At 38.4% G+C, this 20937-nt stretch overlaps 1 protein-coding gene across 4 annotated transcripts in view; it reads right to left on the bottom strand.

Moving 5' to 3' along the window:
- Hipk (Homeodomain interacting protein kinase) overlaps positions 1–20937 on the bottom strand; it is a 255376-nt gene that overhangs the window by 12365 nt on the left and 222074 nt on the right. For 2 of the 4 annotated variants that reach the window (XM_067787562.1, XM_067787563.1), the window contains exons 3-12: positions 18840–19189; positions 18453–18773; positions 13974–14074; positions 13675–13884; positions 13147–13587; positions 9722–10022; positions 9378–9658; positions 9092–9312; positions 7850–8536; positions 5865–6904 (exon numbers count right to left, since the gene is read on the bottom strand). In XM_067787562.1, the coding sequence (XP_067643663.1) occupies positions 5865–6904; positions 7850–8536; positions 9092–9312; positions 9378–9658; positions 9722–10022; positions 13147–13587; positions 13675–13884; positions 13974–14074; positions 18453–18773; positions 18840–19189 (3953 nt within the window). The remainder of the gene's footprint in view (positions 1–5864; positions 6905–7849; positions 8537–9091; positions 9313–9377; positions 9659–9721; positions 10023–13146; positions 13588–13674; positions 13885–13973; positions 14075–18452; positions 18774–18839; positions 19190–20937) is intronic. The other 2 variants (XM_067787565.1, XM_067787564.1) reach the window with 2 other exon arrangements.

Below are 20937 nucleotides of genomic sequence, written 5' to 3'. Positions count from 1 at the left end.
TTTATGCATTTCATGAAAACGGGTATGAGTGAAATGGGTATGAAGTTATTTAAATCACTTAGGTCTTTGCCTTTCTTAGGGATGGGAACTATCTTCGTTGTTCTCAATTTTTCGGGTATTTGATTTGTAAGGAAGGCATTATTTAACGCAGTTCTTATGTTATTGAGCATTGGATCCGGTAGGGCTCTTAGCATCGCATATGTAATGCCATCCACCCCTCCCGCAGACTTCTTCCTTTTGCTAGTCAGGATATCTTTGAGTTCCTCAAAGCTAATCGCGAGTGAGTTTATTGGGATTGTTTCAATGTTAAACGGGAGGATTTCTGATGAGGGGACTTGCTCTTTTAGAATTTGAAGATAGTCCTTTTCGTTGTCCGGGGACCATTCGAGGTTGTTGGAGTTTTTGAAGTCACCCCTCATAGCCTTGACAAATCTCCAAGATTCCGTCGCGGATGGATCTGAGTTGAGTTCTTTGATTTTTGCTTCAAAGCTTTTTGTCTTGGCTAATCTAACTTCCTTCTTCCAGTCCTTTTTGGAATCCTGTAGGGCTTGTAGATTTTCTGGTGAGGGGTGGGTTCTACATTTTTTAAAAGCGATTTTAAGGAACCGATATTTTTTGGCGATGTTCTCGTCCCACCATGCTTTGGGAACATACTTTCCTTTGACCACATGGGTGGCGGCTTTTATTTCCTGGTTGAATTTTTGGTGAATGTCATCAAAATCAGGTTCAAAGTCAATTTGTTTGAGATTTTTCATAAGTTTTTTGGTAGAACGGAATTTTATACCTAACGTTACTATTGACTTTGTTTCGATGACAATCGGGAGGTGGTGACTACCACCAAGCCTCATACTATCCACCTTCCATGAAAAAGGGATGTTTGAGTTAGAGAAGGATAGGTCTAGTACCGATCCCGTGTTGGACGTTTCGTCAGATATGAAAGTGGGTGAGCCATTGTTGAGGCAGGTGAAGTTGAATTCCTCCATTATATTTTGCAGGTTATTTCCTCTGCACGTTTGGACCGAGTCCCCCCCAGATTCTAGCTCTCGCATTGAAATCCCCCAGTATAAGAACGTTATTTTGATGTTCAAGGAAGGACAGAAGTTTAGTGATTTCCACCTTAAAGGGTTCTATCGTGATTGATTGTGGAAAATATATTGCACAAATTATTAGATTTGGTTTGAGGTTGGTTGTTTTAATTATAAGGATGTCCTTGTCTGTACTGTAGCTGATTTTATGAAATTTTATTGTCTTTTTTAAAAGAATTGCGACTCCACCGTAGCCGTCATTTCTGTTTTTCTCCAGGATGTTGTAATTTATAATGTTTCTATGAGTTTGTTCCTGATTGGTGAATACCTCACTCGGGCAACCTATATCTATGTCATTCCGATTTAGGTGGTATTCTACTGTGTTTATGTTGGCTTTGAGAGATTGGCAGTTATATTGTAGAACTTTCAGCGCGCCTTTTGTGAAGGTTAAAATGAGGGGACGTCAGCCCCTGTTTGTATTGCAAGGATATCTTCATTTAATGCATTTGCATGAAATTTTTCTTTTATTTTAGCCATTTTTGCCAGGGCATCTCCCGGGTGCTTCCTAACTCCTTCCCTTTGTAGACTTTGGAACAGATCATTTATCATCTTTTCCATCTCTGTGACTCTTCCCTTAAGGTATTCTGTTGTGTTGTATACTGGCACTATTTTATTTTTTTCCCTAAATTCTGTGGTCCGGTGGTTCAGTTTTTTTTCAGTGTTGGCTTTTTGAGCTACTGTGTTGTACCTAACTTTTGTGATTTTTCTGTTTATTGTGAGGTCCCTGTCAATTGTATTGTTCGATGTACCTGGCAGATAGGGAAACTGTGTGTCGTCGACTGCCAGTAGTGAAAATTGGTTAGATCTGTCCGAGAAGTATGTGTCTAGAGTTTCGCGTCTAGAGATTTTTTTTATGTTTTTTACGAAATTTATTGTCTGCTCCCTTTCCCATGCCGAACATTTCAATTTGTCCGTTGAAATGTGTTCAGTACTTGTGCAAAGAATGCATTTTTGTGCGCAGTTGTCGTTGCTGCATTGGGGGAGGCCACACTTGATGCACGGTTCTTGGATTTACATGAGTTTTGAACATGGCCAAGCCTACCGCAGTTTAGACATTGACGTAAGGGGGGAACAAAGAAGGCAACTGGAATTCTGGCATAATCCAGTGTAATGATGCTTGGTATGTCGTTTCCAATAAAGCCTAATTTAGCTGTTGTTGTCGGTAGAAGTGTATTTTGAGTGTGGTTTTTGCGCATAAAACGCTGAACTGAGTTAATTGGTATGTGGGATTGTATATGTAGTTTTAATTCTGCCTCGTCGTAAGTTATTGGAATGCTTCTAATTACTCCATAGGTTTCAAAAGCGGATCTGGCTACAAATGGTTTAAGACCTATTTCTTAAATTTTTTGATTGAGTAGAAAATTATTTGCAGCGGCAGCATTTTTAAAAATAATTTTGTATAGCGATTTGCCTATGGCATAAATGAGATGGATGTCTTTGATTTTAAGATGTTTTATGCAGTTGAATAGATTCAGGCCATTTGTAATTTTTTCGTTTGTCATTTCTTTGCACGCTGATGACTCAACAAGTACGAAGTATATGCCGTTGTAATTAGGTGGGTATAAGACAGTGGTCGTATCTGTATTTCCCCTTTGTGCGTGATGGTGATTGTATGTGCTTTCATTTTGTCTTTCTTGTACGTTGTTCGTATTGTCCATATATGTACCCGTAAGATTTTGTGGTGTGTTTTTTGTACCGTTATTAATGGCGGGAGCCATTGCGTCATTTCTTTTTTCCATGTCTTTTTTCCTAACCTCATTTTTTTTCTCGCAGGATGCTAATAAGGATTTTGCTTTCGTAAAATCCTGCATCTTGACTATTTTGATAAGCTTTTGTTCCGTTTCTTTTTTCGCTTTTGTAGATTTTGCGTTTAAACATGCAAAATTGTCTGTACCCTGTGGATGTCGAGGGCGTCGTTTCGGGTTTTGATTTCTTTCCAGTCAGCATTTTTAAGAAAATGTGTAGTTTAGAAAAGAAATGGAACACGTATAAAGGTTAGGGCCTAGACTACACCACCTCGACTTGCTAAACTTTTTGGTTTTTTGAAAAACAGAATCACTCCCCTGGTTAGGTTTCAAAGAAAGAGACAAATGTCCTGATGGGACTCCGTTTAATTATTTTTTATGTTGGCGCCTAAGGAAGAGGAGTCACTTGCGCGCAGACACGTCCACGTACTTTGTTTGCAAGATTGGGAGAGGACTCTATTAGTATTATGTGTATTATTTAATTTATTGCACTTTTTAAAGTTGTTTTACGACATTCAATCAAATTTTTGTCAAGATTTTAAAAATTCACCCACGTGCGTGGGTTTTGCGACTCCTTGCAGCGGCAGTTTTGAGCTGGTTATTTGTATTTGCAGACGCTTGTTTGCTTCGTTTTTATTGTGATTTCAATATATTAAAGGCAATTGCAATTGCAATTGTAAAGTCCGATTATAAAAATTTTAAGTGTGCTTTATCACTTTTTCTTTCGTTGCCGATTTGATTTAGCGGACTTGAAAATTGTTGCGAACTGCACCGGTCAAGAGTTTACGAAAGAGTGATATAATCAGCCCAATTCTAAACGAAAATTCCGTGCGAGTTTTCTCCCTTCTCCCATTCCTCGTATTCTAAATAAAAATTCCTTGTGAGTTTTTTCACTTCTCCCTTTCCTCCTATTCTGAACAATGTTCGAAAAAGCGGAAACCGGTTATGGGAGAAAAGTAGGTATTATGAATGTGAGGGAGAGGGAGATTTCTCTGCCATTTCATAGGAGTTTTTTCACTTGTTAAATTAAAGGGAATGCATCAAAATAGTTAAAGAAATTGGTTATTTTAAGAAAGAACACTTATTTGTACAAATTTGTGCTAAAAGATGTATTTATATTCTACCACAATATTCTCACTGTTAATACAACAACAACTACAACCACAATATTCTTTATTTTAAGTTGAAAAGTATATCATAAGCAACGGTAGAGCTCTTGGTATACAAATTTGATGCAGCCATCCAGAAATTGCGCAAGGATTTTCTAATAAGGCTTAAATAGATTTTGGCATATGATGAAGGGCGAATTCAACTCAACTTGGCCGCCAGAAAATTGCTTTGCTGAATGAAAGCAGGCAACTCCTGCAGATTTGTGTTATGCGGCCGTCTTCTTCTTATGTTCCGCTGTTGATGTTGCTATGGCACCAATTCATTACTCATTTCAGTGAATACCACATGAAATGCAATAAATACTGTGCAATGTTTATATTTTATTCCTTAATTTCCAACAAATTTGCAACAATAATTAAACTTTTCAATTTTTTAAACAAAATAAGAAATGTGCAACGAAATTTCAATTGACAAAACAGCTGACTTCGAAAATTCGAAATTCCTATTCCCCAATTATTGTTCTCCCTAGGAGAACAGAATTGGAGGAATTTTTCCGCGGGAATAAAAAAATCCGCGAGAACAAAATTCCGCGAGAATATTTAGAATTGGTCTGAATATCTTTAATAACAAATCACTTTTGTAAATGCTTAAATTTTCGCCACAAATTTATCAGCTGTTCATTTATCTGTCAAATCATCACTTTCTTAGGTTGGCAGCACCAATTCAACTTCAACTGAAATAAGTTGTAATTCGTAATACCAAACAGGAGTTGAGTTGTCTGAAAGTTGAGTTGTTTTAATTACAACCCAACTAAGTTGAATCTTATACCGTACTAGGGGCATTAATAAACTTAGTTTACGTACTTATCTGGACTCACTTTATCTTGGTATTAAAAATGGCCGAAATCCGTCTATGACCACGCCCACTTTTTCGATATCAAAAATTTCGAAAAATGGAAAAAATGCCATAAGCCTATACCAAATACGAAAAAGGGATGAAACATGGTAATTGGATTGGTTTTTTGACGCAAAATATAACTTTGGAAAAAACTTTGTAAAAAGGGTGTGACACCTACCATATTAAGTAGAAGAAAATGGAAAAGTTGTGCAGCGCGAAAGCAAAAGCCCTTGGAATCATGGCAGGAATACTGTTCGTGGTATTACATATATAAATCAATTAGCGCTAGCCGACAGATGATGTTCTGGGTCACCCTGGTCTACATTTTGGTCGATATCTCGAAAACGCCTTCACATATACAACTAAGGGCTACTCCCTTTTAAAACCCTCATTAACACCTTTCATTTGATACCCATATCGTACAAACACATTCTAGAGTCACCCCTGGTTATGCGTTCATTTTCCTACATGGTGATTTTTCCTTAATTTGTCTCCAAAGCTCTCAGCTGAGTATGTAAAGTTCGGTTAGACCCGAACTTAACCTTCCTTACTTGTTTATTTGATAATTTTAAGAAACTCGTATTTTCGAGCATGAGAGTAAAAAGTTCGAAAGAAAAATGATTAAAAAAGTAAATTAATAAAAAAATATCAAGAGAAATTTTTGAAAAATTAAATAATAAACTTAACTATAAAATTCGAAAAACAAATGTGAAACATTTTTATGACAACAAATTCAAAGTAACCTCGAATTTTATTAAAATGAATCGTTTTTTTAGAACAATATCGATTCGGTTGATTTTCAGAACAGGCCTGTAGATTACCAATGAATGTGGTTTGACTTATAACCCATTAGGATTATCAAAGAACATGTTTTACAACAATGGGTTATCGATACTAACAACTGTTCGAAGCGGTGCAATTTGCTAAAGCTCAAAGAACTTTCCGCATTCTTGTTAATATCAAATTTGATCAATCCCTTAACCTTTTTTCTTGCTTGCCGTTCTACGCAGTTTTTTTGCAAACTTACCTGACGACTTGAACTATTATGAGCTGGCGGTGGTGCAACTGCAGCGCGATTATATGCATACGTGGGTGTCGCTTGTGAAACAAATACAGTCGGACGACGATACATATCGCCCTGTGCATAAATGTCCGGTTGTAACAATACAGTCGTAGCAGTATTTGGCGAACCGCCCAATGGTGTATTCGCTTGATGTTGATGATGTGGCGGCTGTGATTGTTGCTGTTGTGTTACTGATGGAGCAACAACCTGTACAGCTGCATGTGTTTGCTGTTGACGATGATACATTTGTGGTGCACCCCAAGACGGTGGTCCAGCAGCAGCACTTGAAACTGCACCAATAGCCGCAGACGACGAGGTCTTCGAGTGAGCTAAAGGTGGAGCAGCTGCTGTCGATGATGATGATGATGAATGTTGGGCATAAGCCGAAGCGGCTGCACCTGATGGTGCAGTAGAAGTGACTTCGCGTTTATGATGTGCTGGTGGTACCTGTGTTGCGGCAGCTGCCCACGAAGAACGTTTATTATCTACAACAACTGTGTTGGTTTGTTGTGGTGGATATTCATAAAATTCAGCTGGCTCCTGTTTGGTTGGCAAATGTGGCAAACTTGCTGTTTGATTACCTAAGCTGCTGCTGCTGCCGCTGGTGCAGCCAGCGCCACCACCATGATTGTAACAATCATTTTGAGCCATGGCTAATATACGTTTCTTTTGCGATTGTCCTGGTTCATATTTTATATTCGGTTGTTGTTGTGATTGTGGAGCAGGTTGCTGGTATTGTGGTTGCTGTTGCGGCGGTGGAGGTGCCTGTTGTGGCTGTGAAATCGGTTGCTGATGCTGATGTTGTTGCTGCTGAGGCGGTTGTTGTTGTTGCTGCTGCTGGTGCTGTTGATGGTGTTGATGCTGATGATGATGATGGTGTGATGCTGATGTCGATTGTATTTGTTGATGCTGATGTTGGTGTTGTTGTTGCCTGGGACTATTACCGCCACTATGTACATGATGACTTCCACGGCGACGCATATCATCTGTATCGTTGTCACCACCTAGGGTTACGCATGGGATTACTAATTGTACATGTTTGCTGTGACGATGAGCAATGCTTGATGAGGCATTGGAGGAGGAAGATAGTAAGGGTGGAAAGGAGGAATTGGTTGTGCTTTGATTAGATGTTGGATGAGTAGAAGAAATGTTAGCAGTATGATTTGAGGATAAGGTAGAAAAGGAAGTGTTGCTAGCAACATGAGATTGGTGATTATTTTTGCTGCTAACGTTGATGTTATTATTACTATTATAATGGTGGTGGTTGTGGGTGGAAGTAGAAGTAGAATTGGAGTTGGTGTTGGTTGCGGTAGTGGATGCGGATTTATGAGAGATGCTGTCGCAATTGCTAGCCACATGTTGCTGCTGCTGTGGCTGTATTGATTGTTGCTGCTGGTTTGAATTTGCAATATATTGCGTTTGCATAAGTGTCTGTGTCGGCGTCTGATGGTTTTGGTGATGATGATGGTGCTGATTATTTTGATGATGCGATTGCGTATGTGTATGGGAATGTGGAAGCGTTTGTTGCTGAGCCGAGCATGCAGCTACGCCAACGGCATTATCTGCACCAGATCCTGCACCAAATCCAGTTCCACTTCCGCTTCCGCCCAACACAGCCGCAGCATTGGATGCTGTACTACGACTGGCGGTGTCATATTGATTGTTACTATTACTACTACTATTGTTTTGATTATTACAATTTTGATTATTTAAGCCACCGCTTTGACTATTATTACTATTAATGTTATTGCTATTGCTACTATTGTTGCTACTAATCGAACTACTTGAACATTTGATGCTGATATCAGCAGCGTTATGGGTTAAATTTGAATGCGAATGCGAAAATGTTTGTGCTTGTGGCTCATGCAATAATAATTTAGCTTTTGAATGATTAGTGATGGTGCTAGTACTACTATTTGAAGGCGTTGAAGTGGATGTTGATGCATTACCATAAATATTTGCCGCTTGATGCTGTGTATGCGAATGCTGTGATTGCGAATGCTGCAATTGCTGTGGCGGTGGCTGTTGTTGTTGTGGCTGAGGCTGCGGTTGCGGTTGTGGCGGCTGTGCCTGATGATGGTGGTGGTGGTGATGTGCATGCTGTGAGTGTGGTTGTTGTTGTTGTTGTTGCGACAAAGATTGTTGGTGATGATGCCCACTAGCACGGCACAATGTTGAAGATGAAGAGTGTTGTAATAAAGCTGGATTTGTTTGCGATTGCGCATGTGCACGTTGTTTCATTACTGGTGGTGCTACCGGTGCTGGTGGAGCTGGTGGCTCATTGCCTTCATCCTCGCTATCAGAAATTGTTATGACAGCTGATGGAGATGGCGTATCATGTATAGTTATCGTCTGTTGCTTTACAATAGCGCCATGATGTTGATGCGGATGTTGCACTGCTGGCGCCGTATGCTGATGGGTTTGCGTGTGGTGACCTTGGTGATGATAATTGCCACTGCCAACACCACTATTATTGCCACTACAATTGTTGACAATGTGATGATTGCTATTGCTATAGCTGCCACTGCTACCACCACTACCACTGCTGCTGCTAATAACATGCTGTTGATTAGCCGAGTTGCCGCTGCTGCTATGATGATGATGTCCACCGCCATTGCTGCTCTGACTAACAATGTCTGCAAATAGGTAAAGAGAAATAGTGTGCGGTGAATTAGAAATGTAAATGGTACAATGTACGGTCGCTCACAGTGGAATTGAGACAGTGAAAATTATTTATTTGGTTTTTTTTATTTCCGGACAGGGTGGATAATTGATATATATTGGAAAAAATTTTCCTCATAACTTGTAAAATTGGAATTGAAGACATCCCGGTCTATGCGTTATGCCATCTTCAGTGACATTATTTGTTCATCGACCCATTTTCGAACGAAAAATTGCTCTGAAGACCGCAAGAAACGATAGAAAAGCGTTTCCATACACATCGGTATATATGTTTTCCTTTGAATTCACGAACTATTGCCACTACAAATTTTACTACTACATAAACAATGACGTACTTTTAAGCAATTTTTAAAGTTGTCCCAGTTTATCACAAATTTGATATCAATTTTCGAATTAAAAAACACACAAAATTTTAGAAAAATATTTCAGCCCTAAGAAAAATTGTGTTAGAGGAAAAATTTGACTGTGAGTAACCGTAAATAGAATCCATGCAATGATTTCTCCCTTACTACTGGACGAAGCTGAAGTAATAACGGGACCAGCGTTACTATTATAGCCACTACCATAGTTGCAATTATGATGACTATGATATTGAGGTGAAACGTGAGAGGCGCGATTATAGCGTTGTTGATGTGGCGGTGAACTCTCTTTAACACGCTTCTTAACCGGCGACAATTGATTATTTTCCTTTTTGTCGTGGCGTGGCACACGATATGAGTTGCTCTTGCTACTGTAAAACAAAAAAACCAAAATTCAATAAAATATAAATTTTCATTTCAATTACACAGCACTTACACTAAGTGCTGCACTGGCGACTCTTTCTTGAGATCATTTCTTGGTATATTTAAATGGTGTTTCGGATAAATTTCCTCTACGTTCAAAAATGGTGCCGAATCAACAATCAACGAATGTGCTGGCGCTTGTTGCCAAGATGGCACCAATGCCATTTGTCGTCCCGTCTGCGGCCAAGCTACCCCACTTGCTTGCACACGATTTGTTAATAGCATACGTTGTCCTGATGCTGGCTCAACCATTGACACTGGTACAGGCACATTGACATACTGCTGTGGAGGAACCTTTGAAATTATTGATTTTCATTTATATTTATAAAAGGTCAAAATCGGGTCTATGATACGTACTTGCAATGGTGGTTGCATTGTTGCACTACCAACAACAACATGTTTGGTGGGACTGGGCATAGCTTGATATGATGGTGGGCATAAAATGTTCAATTGATGCTGGAATGCATCGGCACGTCCTTGCGCATATTGACGTCCTACATTACGGCCACCATAGATTTGATAGAGACCCTCATAGGCTAATGGGCGTTCACGCACCAAACGCTGCACTTGACTGGTCAGCTGATTGTTGATGGTAAACGTCATATTCTCTGTGGCGTTGGGTACAAAATTGGTTACTAAAGTTGAAGCTGGTTGTACACTGGAAGGAAAAAACAATTATTTAAAAAAGTTTGCGGAACCAAGTATTACAAAAAAAAAAAATCGAATAAAACAAGAAAAATAACTTATTAGCAAACAAATAGTTGGAAACACTTTCAAGTTAACTATGAAAATATTTTGGAAAAAATTTAAATTTACTTAAAAAAAATTATTAAAAAATAAAATAATTAAAAGGAATTTAAACAAATGACAAAAACAAACTTAAGGAAAAAAGCAATATATAAATATTAAAATAAAAAACAGATAATTTTAAAAGCAAATATTTATATGAGAAAAAAAAATAGTTTTAATTACCCATTAGTGCAAAATTTTAATATAAAAAATAGAAAAAAAATTAAAAAAGAAAAAAAACCAATAAAAATTTATATGCAATTCATAAAAAAAAAGCATATGAAAAATTAAAAAAATATATACATATATATATGTATATGGGGTATTCCATCCCATTTCGACCAATTTTGAACCCGACCCCTTTAGAATTGGCTGAAAATATTTCTTCTTTTTCGAGCTTATTAAAGACGTTTTTCAGAATTTTTCACATTTTTTCATGCAACTCAAAAAAAGTTATGAATTTTTAAAAAAAACACCGGTTTTGTTTTCAAAATGCTATAACTTTTTCAAAATTGACCGTTTGGGATCTTTTTTTTTTTTAAAAATGTGTTTTTAAATGTACTTTTCGGAAAAAATACAAAAAAATTTTTAAAGTTTTTTTTGTAATTTTTCAGTTTTTCGAGATTTTTCGAATTTCGGCATTTTTTTTCTCATAAAAAACTTCAATCAATTCTGCAATCATCCACTAATCCCGGAGTAGGCAGATTATTATTATTTTTTGTTATTTAATTGAAAAAAACTAAAAAAATTTTTTTGTATTTTTTCCGAAAAGTACATTTAAAAACAAATTTAAAAAAAAAGATCCCAAACAGTCAATTTTTGAAAAGTTATAGCATTTTGAAAAAAACACCGTTTTTTTTTTTAAATTCATTACTTATTTTGAGTTGCGACACCGTTTTTGTTTTCAAAATGCTATAACTTTTTCCAAAAATTGACCGTTTGGGTTTTTTTTTTTTTTAAATTTGTTTTTAAATGTACTTTTCGGAAAAAATACAAAAAAATTTTTAGTTTTTTTTTCAATTACATAAAAAAAAAAAAAAATAATCGGCCCACTCCGGGATTAATGGGGATGATTGCAGAATTGATTGAAGTTTTTTATGAGAAAAAAAATGGCGAAATTCGAAGAATCTCGAAAAACTGAAAAATTACAAAAAAAAAAAAACTTTAAATTTTTTTTTGTATTTTTTCTGAAAAGTACATTTAAAAACAAATTTAAAAAAAAAAGATCCCAAAAGGTCAATTTTTGAAAAAGTTATAGCATTTTGAAAACAAAAACGGTGTTTTTTTTTAAATTCATCTTTTTTTGAGTTGGATGAAAAAATTTGAAAAAATTCTGAAAAACGTCTTTCGTAAGCTAGAAAAAGAAGAAAAACTTTCAGCCAATTCTAAAGGGGTCGGGTTCAAAATTGGTCGAAATGGGATGGAATACCCCATATATATTCGCGGTTGTTGACTAAAAAAATAATAGAAAATAAATTTTAAAAATAAATATTTCAAAGTTATGAGAAAATCAAAACAAACATAAAATCAACAAAAAAAATTTTTATGACAAACAATAACAAATAAAAACAAAACAAAAAAAGCAAGAAAACAAAGTATTTGAATGGGAGGTGTCAAGTGTTTATTAGTAAAATTGGGGTTTTATTTCAAATTTCAATTTTACAAAACTGTTCAAAGCACAAGGAGTTTTCAATTTGCTTCATGTTTTATTGAGGAGTATTAATAATCACGAAGCTATTAACTGCCAGGGCCACACTTCTACATATACATATCTACTAAACAACGACTCAAGTATAGAAATTCCGAGTGTATAGACAAACAGCAACTTTTCGGAATAAACTTGACTTGAAAACTGCAAAAACACTTTCCGAAAGTGTTTAGAACTTTTGGTGGAGAGCCCGTCCTTAAATTTGGATAATGAAATCCTCTAGCTACCATCAGACAATGAGCTTGCTTGCCAGGATTATGTGAATTTATCATTATTGTAAGTAAGTTCGAAAACACTATTTCCGAAACCATTCTAAAGGCAGTTGGTCAGTTACGAGTTATTCTACTGACTAAACATCAATCCAGCGTCCATATTCCTCATGTAAAAAATAATGAAAAAAAGCTTGGCACAGGGTCACGTCGGAGAATATGGCAGAAGTAGTTTAACTGCGGGTTATGCTCAAGCTCAAAGTTCACTGTTTGGTGTCTTTGAATTATTCGAAAAGTGATATATTACACTGTGCAACAACCAGCTGGGTATTAGACCAAACCCACATCTTTGTAGAGAGTAAGGCTTATGTAGACAAAGTACTATCTCCGTTTTTCGAAGTTAGCCTCCAAAAAATAGATATTGGCTTTCGAAGTTCGAAATTCTACATTTCGAAACTTTATTTTTCTTGTTAACGCATTCAGCAAATTAAAAAAGTAAAAATGTGGTCGTTGGCCCTCCTTTTCCTTTTATTGGAATGGTTGTATTCTTTTTTTGAAAAATTACAGTACGAGCAATTCCAGTGCAGAATATGTGCAGACATGAAAGTAGTAGCCACTATCATGGGACTATCTGACTTTTCACCTCGTATAACAGCTGTTATACTAAATTTCGCAAAAAAGTATTCAACCTTTCAAATAAGGGAAAAGAGCGGACCACGACCACATTTTTACTTTTTTAATTTGCTGAACGCGTTAACAAGAAAAATAAAATTTCGAAATGTAGAATTTCGAACTTCGAAAGCCGATATCTATTTTTTGCAGGCTAACTTCGAAAAACGGAGATAGTACTTTTTATACTTAAGCCTTAATCTCCTCAAAAAATTTGGTTTGGTCCAATACGCAGAAAAAAAGTTGATTTTGTCGTATAGTGTTATGAAAGGTTAACATAAAAATTCGTACATTTTTCATTAAACACTACGACAAGAAAACTAATCCACAAATTAAACCAAAAGAAATTTAGCACTACTGGGCATACAAACATTTATATTATTCAATTCTGCTGAAGAAATACTTACGTATGGAAATCACCGCGACGGCATACTTCCATCATTTGTACTGAAGCTTTCACATTATTGCAATAGACATAGTCAACTAGGTGAGTGAGGCGTACAAAAGAGTGATTCAATGCCTCAGCTGGCGTAAGTCGTCTTTCTTGATCGATAGTTAGCATACGTTTTAGCAGATCAATAAATTCACGACGATCCGTCTTTTCGGCCAATAATTGACCACCCTCCAAATCGGTAGGCACATTTACCTGACCAATATCATCCAAACAATTAAATATATATTTGCGTGCCTCTTTGCTTTTTGTATTCGTTTCGGCTTCATGTTCTTCGGTGGTCTTTAAACGCCAAAATGGATAAGTCGAATCGACGTCACGATAGAAAAATTTCGATGTCTTTGAGGCGCTATTCAACATATGTTCGGTGGGCAGACCCTGCGTTTGTGATATGTACCTTAAAAAATAAAATAATAATATGATGATATTTATACATTTTACAACGGTGTGAAATTAATAATTCTTCTGTACATGTTTGACTTACCTTATTTGATCGAACTCAGATGAGCCCGGATATAACGGCCAACCCAAAAACAGCTCCGCCACTACACAGCCTAAGGACCACATGTCTATTGCCTCACAAAATGGTAAACCCAATATGATTTCTGGTGCACGATAATAACGCGATTGCAGGTAAGTATTGCAAACCGTTTTGCTAACATGTGAAGCGCTACCAAAATCAATTACCTTTACCCTATTTGGAAGATGTTGATAGATAACAATACACAGTATGGATGAGTCGAAATCAAATAGAAGTTTCAAGTTTTTTTTTTAGTTACTTACCGGTATGGCTGTCTCACAGGATCTACTAGCATTATATTTTCCGGCTTCAAGTCTGCATGAATCAATCCAAGTTGTTTCAGTTTCAGCAATGCCGTTAGGACCTAAAAGAGGGGAGTAATGAATAGTAAGTGGTTTAAAACGAGGAATTCAAATATCATAAAAGATAATTAACGAAATTTCGCATAGATAATAAAATTAGGTTTCTATGTATTTATTCTCATTTTTTGTATTTTTTACCTTATTTAAAGCCACCATTGATTTCAATATACTTCTTAAGCATTTTATTATACTCTCACAGCAGTTTTGCCTATAAAGCTTACAAAGAGGGATATAAACCAACGCATCAGATTGGCTGTGGATGAACACAAGCGCGCGAAATGGCAGGGGCACCTACGCGGTTGTAACCTCTCTGCCGGTGTAGGTAAGCTTTGGTCCACCTTAAAGTCGCTTAGACAAATTTTCTTCTAATTGAAAAACCTTATTTCTAAAATTTTGATGTCGCGGGGATACGATAAAGTGCTATCGGATGCGAAAAAATGCGCGAGCGCTTTCTGCTGACAATATATAATGCATTATACGGTCGACAGAGATAGACGGAGGGCCAACAGACACGCAAATAAAACCCCAGTGGGTTAGGGGTTCAGAATATACCCGCGGTAGGTATGCCTGTCGTAAGAGGCGACTAAAATACCAGATTCAAGGGGCTGTGTAGCGCAACCTTTCAGGTTGCCAGCGCAATATATAGCTTCTCCAAACCCAATTGTCAACCTCACCTATCCGCGGCGAATCCTGTTTCACTAACAGACGAGGTTCTGGCGACCCCAAACTCCTCATGGAACTTGGGGGTGGGGAGGGACGGAATGGCCTGAAGGTTTAATGTGGCCACATAAATCGTTCCCGAGATGGTCGGGCTAGCACCTTAATGGTGCTATGGTACCGGAGCGTACCGGATTTGTATCCGGCAAAGGACCATCACATCGATAACACTCCCAAAAGCCTTCGGGGAGCAACCTTATCGCTACAACAACAACAACAACACGCACATAAACATAAATTCAGCGCGTCTGCAATTACCATCACCGCCAAAGAGATTGAGGATGCCATCGCCCATGTTAAACCATCCAAAGCATTGGGCCCAGACGGCATAGCCATGCCGATGCTTAAACGCCTAGGGAAAGAGGGGTTCAAATATTTAGCACATGTCTTCAACCTGTCTCTTTCCATTGAAGCCATTTTGCTCCCCTACTTGAAAGCAAATTTGCAGCTAGCCATCAGCATAGCTTCAGAAAACACCATAGCACAACCACCGCGCTAAATGCCATTAGCACCCAGATAAATTGCGGTTTAAATCAAAACCCCCACCATAGAACAGTACTCGTTGCGCTAGACCTATCAAAAGCTTTTGATACGGTCAACCGTGGCACGTTACTGCAAGACCTGTAAGGATCTACTCTTCTCCCATGTCTTAAAAGGTGTACCGCCAATTATCTGGGTGGTCGGCAGGCATCGGTGCAATTTAGAAACGAAACATCAAAATCAAGAAGAGTTAAACAAGGGGTGCCACAGGGTGGTGTCCTATCCCCACTTTTCTTTAACTTCTACATATCAAAGCTACCTTCGCCACCAGAAGGAGTTGCTATCGTTTCCAACGCCGATGACTGTACAATAATGGCCACAGGCCGAGGCCCACAGATCGATGAGCTTTGCAACAGAATAAACGGCTACCTCCCTGATCTCTCCCGTTTTTTTCGCCTCGCGAAACCTGGCATTATCACCGACTAAATCCTCAGCGGCCACTGTGGTTTGATGGTAGCGTGCTCCTCCTACCACACCGTATGCCCTGGGTTTACAGCCCGGGCAAAGCTACATCAAAATTTTAGAAATAAGGTTTTTCAATTAGAAGAAAATTTTTCTAAGCGGGGTCGCCCATCGGCAGTGTCTGGCAAGCGCTCCGGGTGTATTTCTGCCATGAAAAGCTCTCAGGGAAAACTCATCTGCCTTGCAGATGCCGTTCGGAGTCGGCATAAAACATGTAGGAGGAGCACGACGCAAATTGGAAGAGAAGCTCGGCCTTAGATCTCTTCGGAGGTTATCGAGCCTTACATTTATTTATTAAATCCTCAGCGACCTTATTTACAACATGGACGTCCCAAATGTCGACTACATTGAACATCCACGTCGATGGCACTACGCTACCGACTGTCCTTCACCCCAAAATCTTGGGTGTGACGTTTCATTAAGGATCTACATTTTGGTGAGCATGCAGCCGCAATTGTACCGAAAATCCAGAGCCGTAATAAATCCTCAAATCTCTTGCTGGCAGTACTTGGGGAAAAGGCAAAGAAACGCTCATTACCACATACAAAGCAATAGGCCAGCCGATTGCATGCTACGCGTCCCCTATATGGTCGCCAAGCCTAAAAACTACTCACTGGAAGAAGCTACAGGCCTGCCAAAATACTGCTATCAGAACCGCCACGGGCTGTCTTCTTATGTCATGTGGGGACACATTGCAAGCGGGGCATACATTTTGTATGTCGGGGTTGATTCTGGATAGGTATGAGTTTAACCTGTTACAGTATCCTGGTCGAAGTTGAGCTAGAGTGACTCGTGTTTCCCTGAGGAGTATGCGTTCCTCTTCCGCTAGTTTTGGGTACTGTTCTTTGAGTACTGTATTCACCGGGCAATTCCTGGCATAAAGGTCCGACGCCTATTTGTGGATATCACTGAGGACCTGCTTGTGCTTTTTTGCTTCATACGACTGTGTTCTCAGCTGCCGTATTTCCTCATAATGTTTACGGAGATGACCCCTTAAGCCCCTGCGAGGTTTAGCCTCATCAATCAGATGTCTGTTTGGATGGCCAGGTTTCTGGGTATTCAACAGAAACTGTTTGTTCAGCATTTCATTTCTCCACCTAATGGGGAATACTCTCGCCTCATTGTGTAGGTGGTGTTCTGGGCACATAAGAAGATAGCCCGTAACGGTTCTGAGCGCATTATTTTGGCAGGCCTGTATTATCTTCCAGTGAGTAGCCTTTAGGCTTGGTGACCAAAGGCTCCCAAGGAGCGACTCGGGATTTTTCTCTACATAAGCAGCTCTCGTCTCTGCTACATAAGCATCTATACAAACAAGATCGCTCACAGTTTACTGCGACATGTAGTAGCGGACTCGTAAAGTAAAAGTCATCGCAACTAACCTGCAAGGCCGTTTGCTCATCCGCCTATGTAGCTAGCGGTTTACTGCGCCATTTAGTGCTACTTAGTCGCACTTTTGCTTTAGATGTCTTATTGTTGCCCCAAAAAGCGAAATATATTTGGAAGGTGCCTCATAAATTTGGAGCATCGCTCATTGATGAAGGAACCGAGACTCCTTGTCTCGATAAAGTAATAAGGTAACTCCGAGTAGTGGGCAAAAGAATTTCGATATGTAGAAATTAAACAACATATGGACCACCACCCTGTAGACCAGCTTGTTTAATCTTTTTAAATTGGATGTTTTTTTCTGAGTTCCACTGATAACTTGAGATATGAGTGAAACGCAGGACGGAGTATCTAAGCGAGAGACACAAACCCCCTCTGGGTGACTTCCCAGCTTTCAATACGGTTAGCACTTCTGCATGTTGCCATAGCTGGATACGGAATAATTTCTGTTATTCTGTCTGCCGATTTAAAGCGAGCAGAAGCAATCTAGGATTTTTCGTAACTCTTGGTTACTTCGCTGGGCATTAGACGGAATGGAGGCAAAAGCCAGTTTTTGTAATAAAAATCCCTGTAAACGAGCAGACATATAATTCAATTTATCAGCATTCAACCCGCCCCAGCGGGTTAGAAGGCTTAGAATATACCCGCGGTAGGTATGCCTGTCGTAAGAGGCGACTAAAATACCAAATTGATTCAAGGGGTTGTGCAGCGCAACCCTCTCAAGGGGTTGCCAGAGAAATATATAACTTCTCCAACCCAATTGTCAATCTAACCTACCCGTGGCAAATCCTGTTTCATTAACAGCCGATGCTCTGGCAACCCCGAACTCCTGATGAATTAAGGGGTGGGGCGGTATGGCCTAGAAGGTTTCATGTGGTCATACCAAATCGTTCCCGAGATGGTCGGGCTGGTACCATTATGGTGCTTGTTACCGGAACGTACCGGATCTGCATCCGGCAAAGGACCATCAACATCGATAACACTCCTCAAGGCCTGAAGATAATCGCCAAGAACCGAAGATAATCACATGGCTACTTTCTATACGGGTAGAAATTTCGTAAAATTGTTTGTGTTTCTAAAGATTTCTATAGATCACTTTGCTGCTAATATAGATTTTCTTCCAATCGTTGCCTTGGTTTTTATTTTACTGATCTAGTATTCCCGAGACCCTAGTTAGCAGCTTATGTGGTTATATTTTTTAAGAGGATATAGCCTTGACATCACTGTTTTTACATTTGTAATATACAAATTAAATTTGACCAAAAATAACTTACTAACCTGCTCCAATATCGGCCGTATATACTTCAAAGGTAGAGGTGAAAATTTATTTTGCTTAAGAAAGTCGTACAAATTTTGCTCAAGCATCTCAAAAACCAAACATGTATGGTTTTTGTGTTGAAAACACTCGAATGCACGCACAAAATTGAATTCATCAGCATTTTCTTGACTAAGCCGCGACAATATCGATACTTCAATTTGTCCTTGACGTGCATATGATGGATGATTTTTTAAGATTTTAATAGCCACAATCTCTGAAGTGCCACGCTTCCAACATTTAACCACTTGACCGAAAGTGCCGCGTCCCAAAAATTCCAAAACCTAAAAATAAGTTCAAATGCAAGATAAGATTTATTGTAAAACAAAAAAAAAAAACACAAAACTTACCTCATATTCAGCTGAGAGAGAGTAGAGTACCTCATGTTGCACCAATTGATAATCACCATCAGCACCGCTGCTCGAACGTTTGCTGGGGGGCTGCGTATTGGCGTGCCCCCCCGACGTAGCCACTTTCGTGTGCGCCGTCTTGAGGCTGTTGCTGGCCGTTGTTGTTGCCGCCACCGCTGCCACCGTTGCTGAATGATTGGATACCGTATGAGCTGAAGTTGTCGTACTACTTATAACACCGACTCCAACAGCTTCGTTATTGCTATTACTTTGCGAACCAGTTGCGAGTATAGCAGAACCAAGATATGTAGATTTAGGCTTGTAGGAATCAACGCAACCACAATCACACTCTGAAAATAGATCAGAACAAAAATATAAAAAAATTTGATGTTAGCAAATATTATTTTGTTAATGTTTTACCTATTTAGTAACTTAAATATTTAAATAAATAACAAATTTTTATTCAAGCGCAAACTCGTTGCCGTTTAGACCGTCAGCTCTCTATGCGCACAGACGGCAAAAGTGCGAATGACAAAGTCAATTCTTTTTCTACTACACAAGTGTTTATGTTTGTAGTTTTAAACATCTATTACCTCTAACACACACAAACAAAAATGAAAGCAGCTGATGTATAAATAATTAAATTGTGCGAAATTTTTATAAAACCATCATCAGCACACAATTTCCGGCAACTGTCGCGTCATAAGAAACAGAAACATCGCACACGTTTACCATATGGAAAATAGGATAAATTCTTGAATGTCAATATATTTAAGTATTCGCGAAAGCTGTTTGTGTGTGACAAGTGTACGATGACAGACTCAGTCAAAGACATTGGTTCCGTTTCTAGAACTCAGCAAAAGAAGTCGTTTATCTTTCATTTTACGAGCCGATTTAAGAAGATCTATTTCATTTCCTTATCACCTTGCTTCAACTGTACTTAGAAGCCAAACGTTTTGCAATATGTTAAATACAACCTTAAATCCAAAGGGTTATTTCAAAAGTGGAAATCGCAAAATTACCAGACTGTCAGAGGACATGCGCATTGTTGTTTTTGTGAAATTGCCCATAACATAAAAATCCTCATGTTCCAATGACACATGAACCAGATACGGATAGAGATTTAACATGCAAATGCAACAACAATGTGAACCATATGGATCACAATGTTGTTGCATTTAATTCATGTGTCATTGGAACACGGGGAATACAAATGTACAGTCTCACGCCCCGATTCTGAGCGTTACCGGTAAAATAGTACCCAGAACATTATGTAACCGAATATCGTTACCAGTTCTTTTATCCGCGATTCTGGACCAAGTGATAACGCTCTCATCACCGAAAAACTCGCCAGTGTCTGTGGAGAAATTTTAAAAGTAGTTTGCTTCGCTTGCCATTTAGGTACATTTGGACCAAAAATGGTCCTTTCCAACCCCATTTGGTCCGCTGGTCCCTTTTCTTCAATGTTGGTCCTTTTTAGGCAGTAGCCACGATTGGTACTTTTCTTTCTTTTTCACTCAGGTAAAATTCACAAGATTGCCCAAAAATTCGCCACACTTTCATTAGCCCCATATAATTTTGAATTTTCTTAAATGCAACGCTCACCATAAAAAATTGCTCAGTCAATAACATTTCACCTAGGATATAATTTATGCCAGGCATTGAAAAGAAAGGTGCTAGCAAACACATTATCGTTAATTGTTGATGAAATAACCGACTAATAAAAAAAACTCTTGTTTTATAACAATATTAATAACGGCTAGATATTTCGATCGGTTATATAACACAATGTAAAATATATGAAAATAAAAATTGCTTCTCGCCTAGCATAGCTTATAGCGAGCACCCTGCCGTGAGCCTAACATTTTCAAAACTTATACAAAGAAATTCTATGCATTACTTCTCGTTTGGCACGTTGATATTTAAATCTTTCTCACCCAGCTCAATGAGTTCAAGGAATTCTAGGACTATTGTGGTGTTAAGCCACGCAAGGTAATTGAAAACTAAGTATCTTGGCACAAGAAATATTTTAACTCGAAGACGGAAGGAAGCAAATGCAAAACAGATTTGATTTCGGAAGAAATGTTTTGTATAAAAT

Source organism: Eurosta solidaginis, chromosome 5 (genome assembly GCF_040869045.1).
Source record: "Eurosta solidaginis isolate ZX-2024a chromosome 5, ASM4086904v1, whole genome shotgun sequence".
NCBI classification, from domain to species: Eukaryota; Metazoa; Arthropoda; class Insecta; order Diptera; family Tephritidae; genus Eurosta; species Eurosta solidaginis.
Note: the sequence above shows the minus strand (reverse complement) of the source record. Positions and strands in the feature narration are given on the sequence as shown.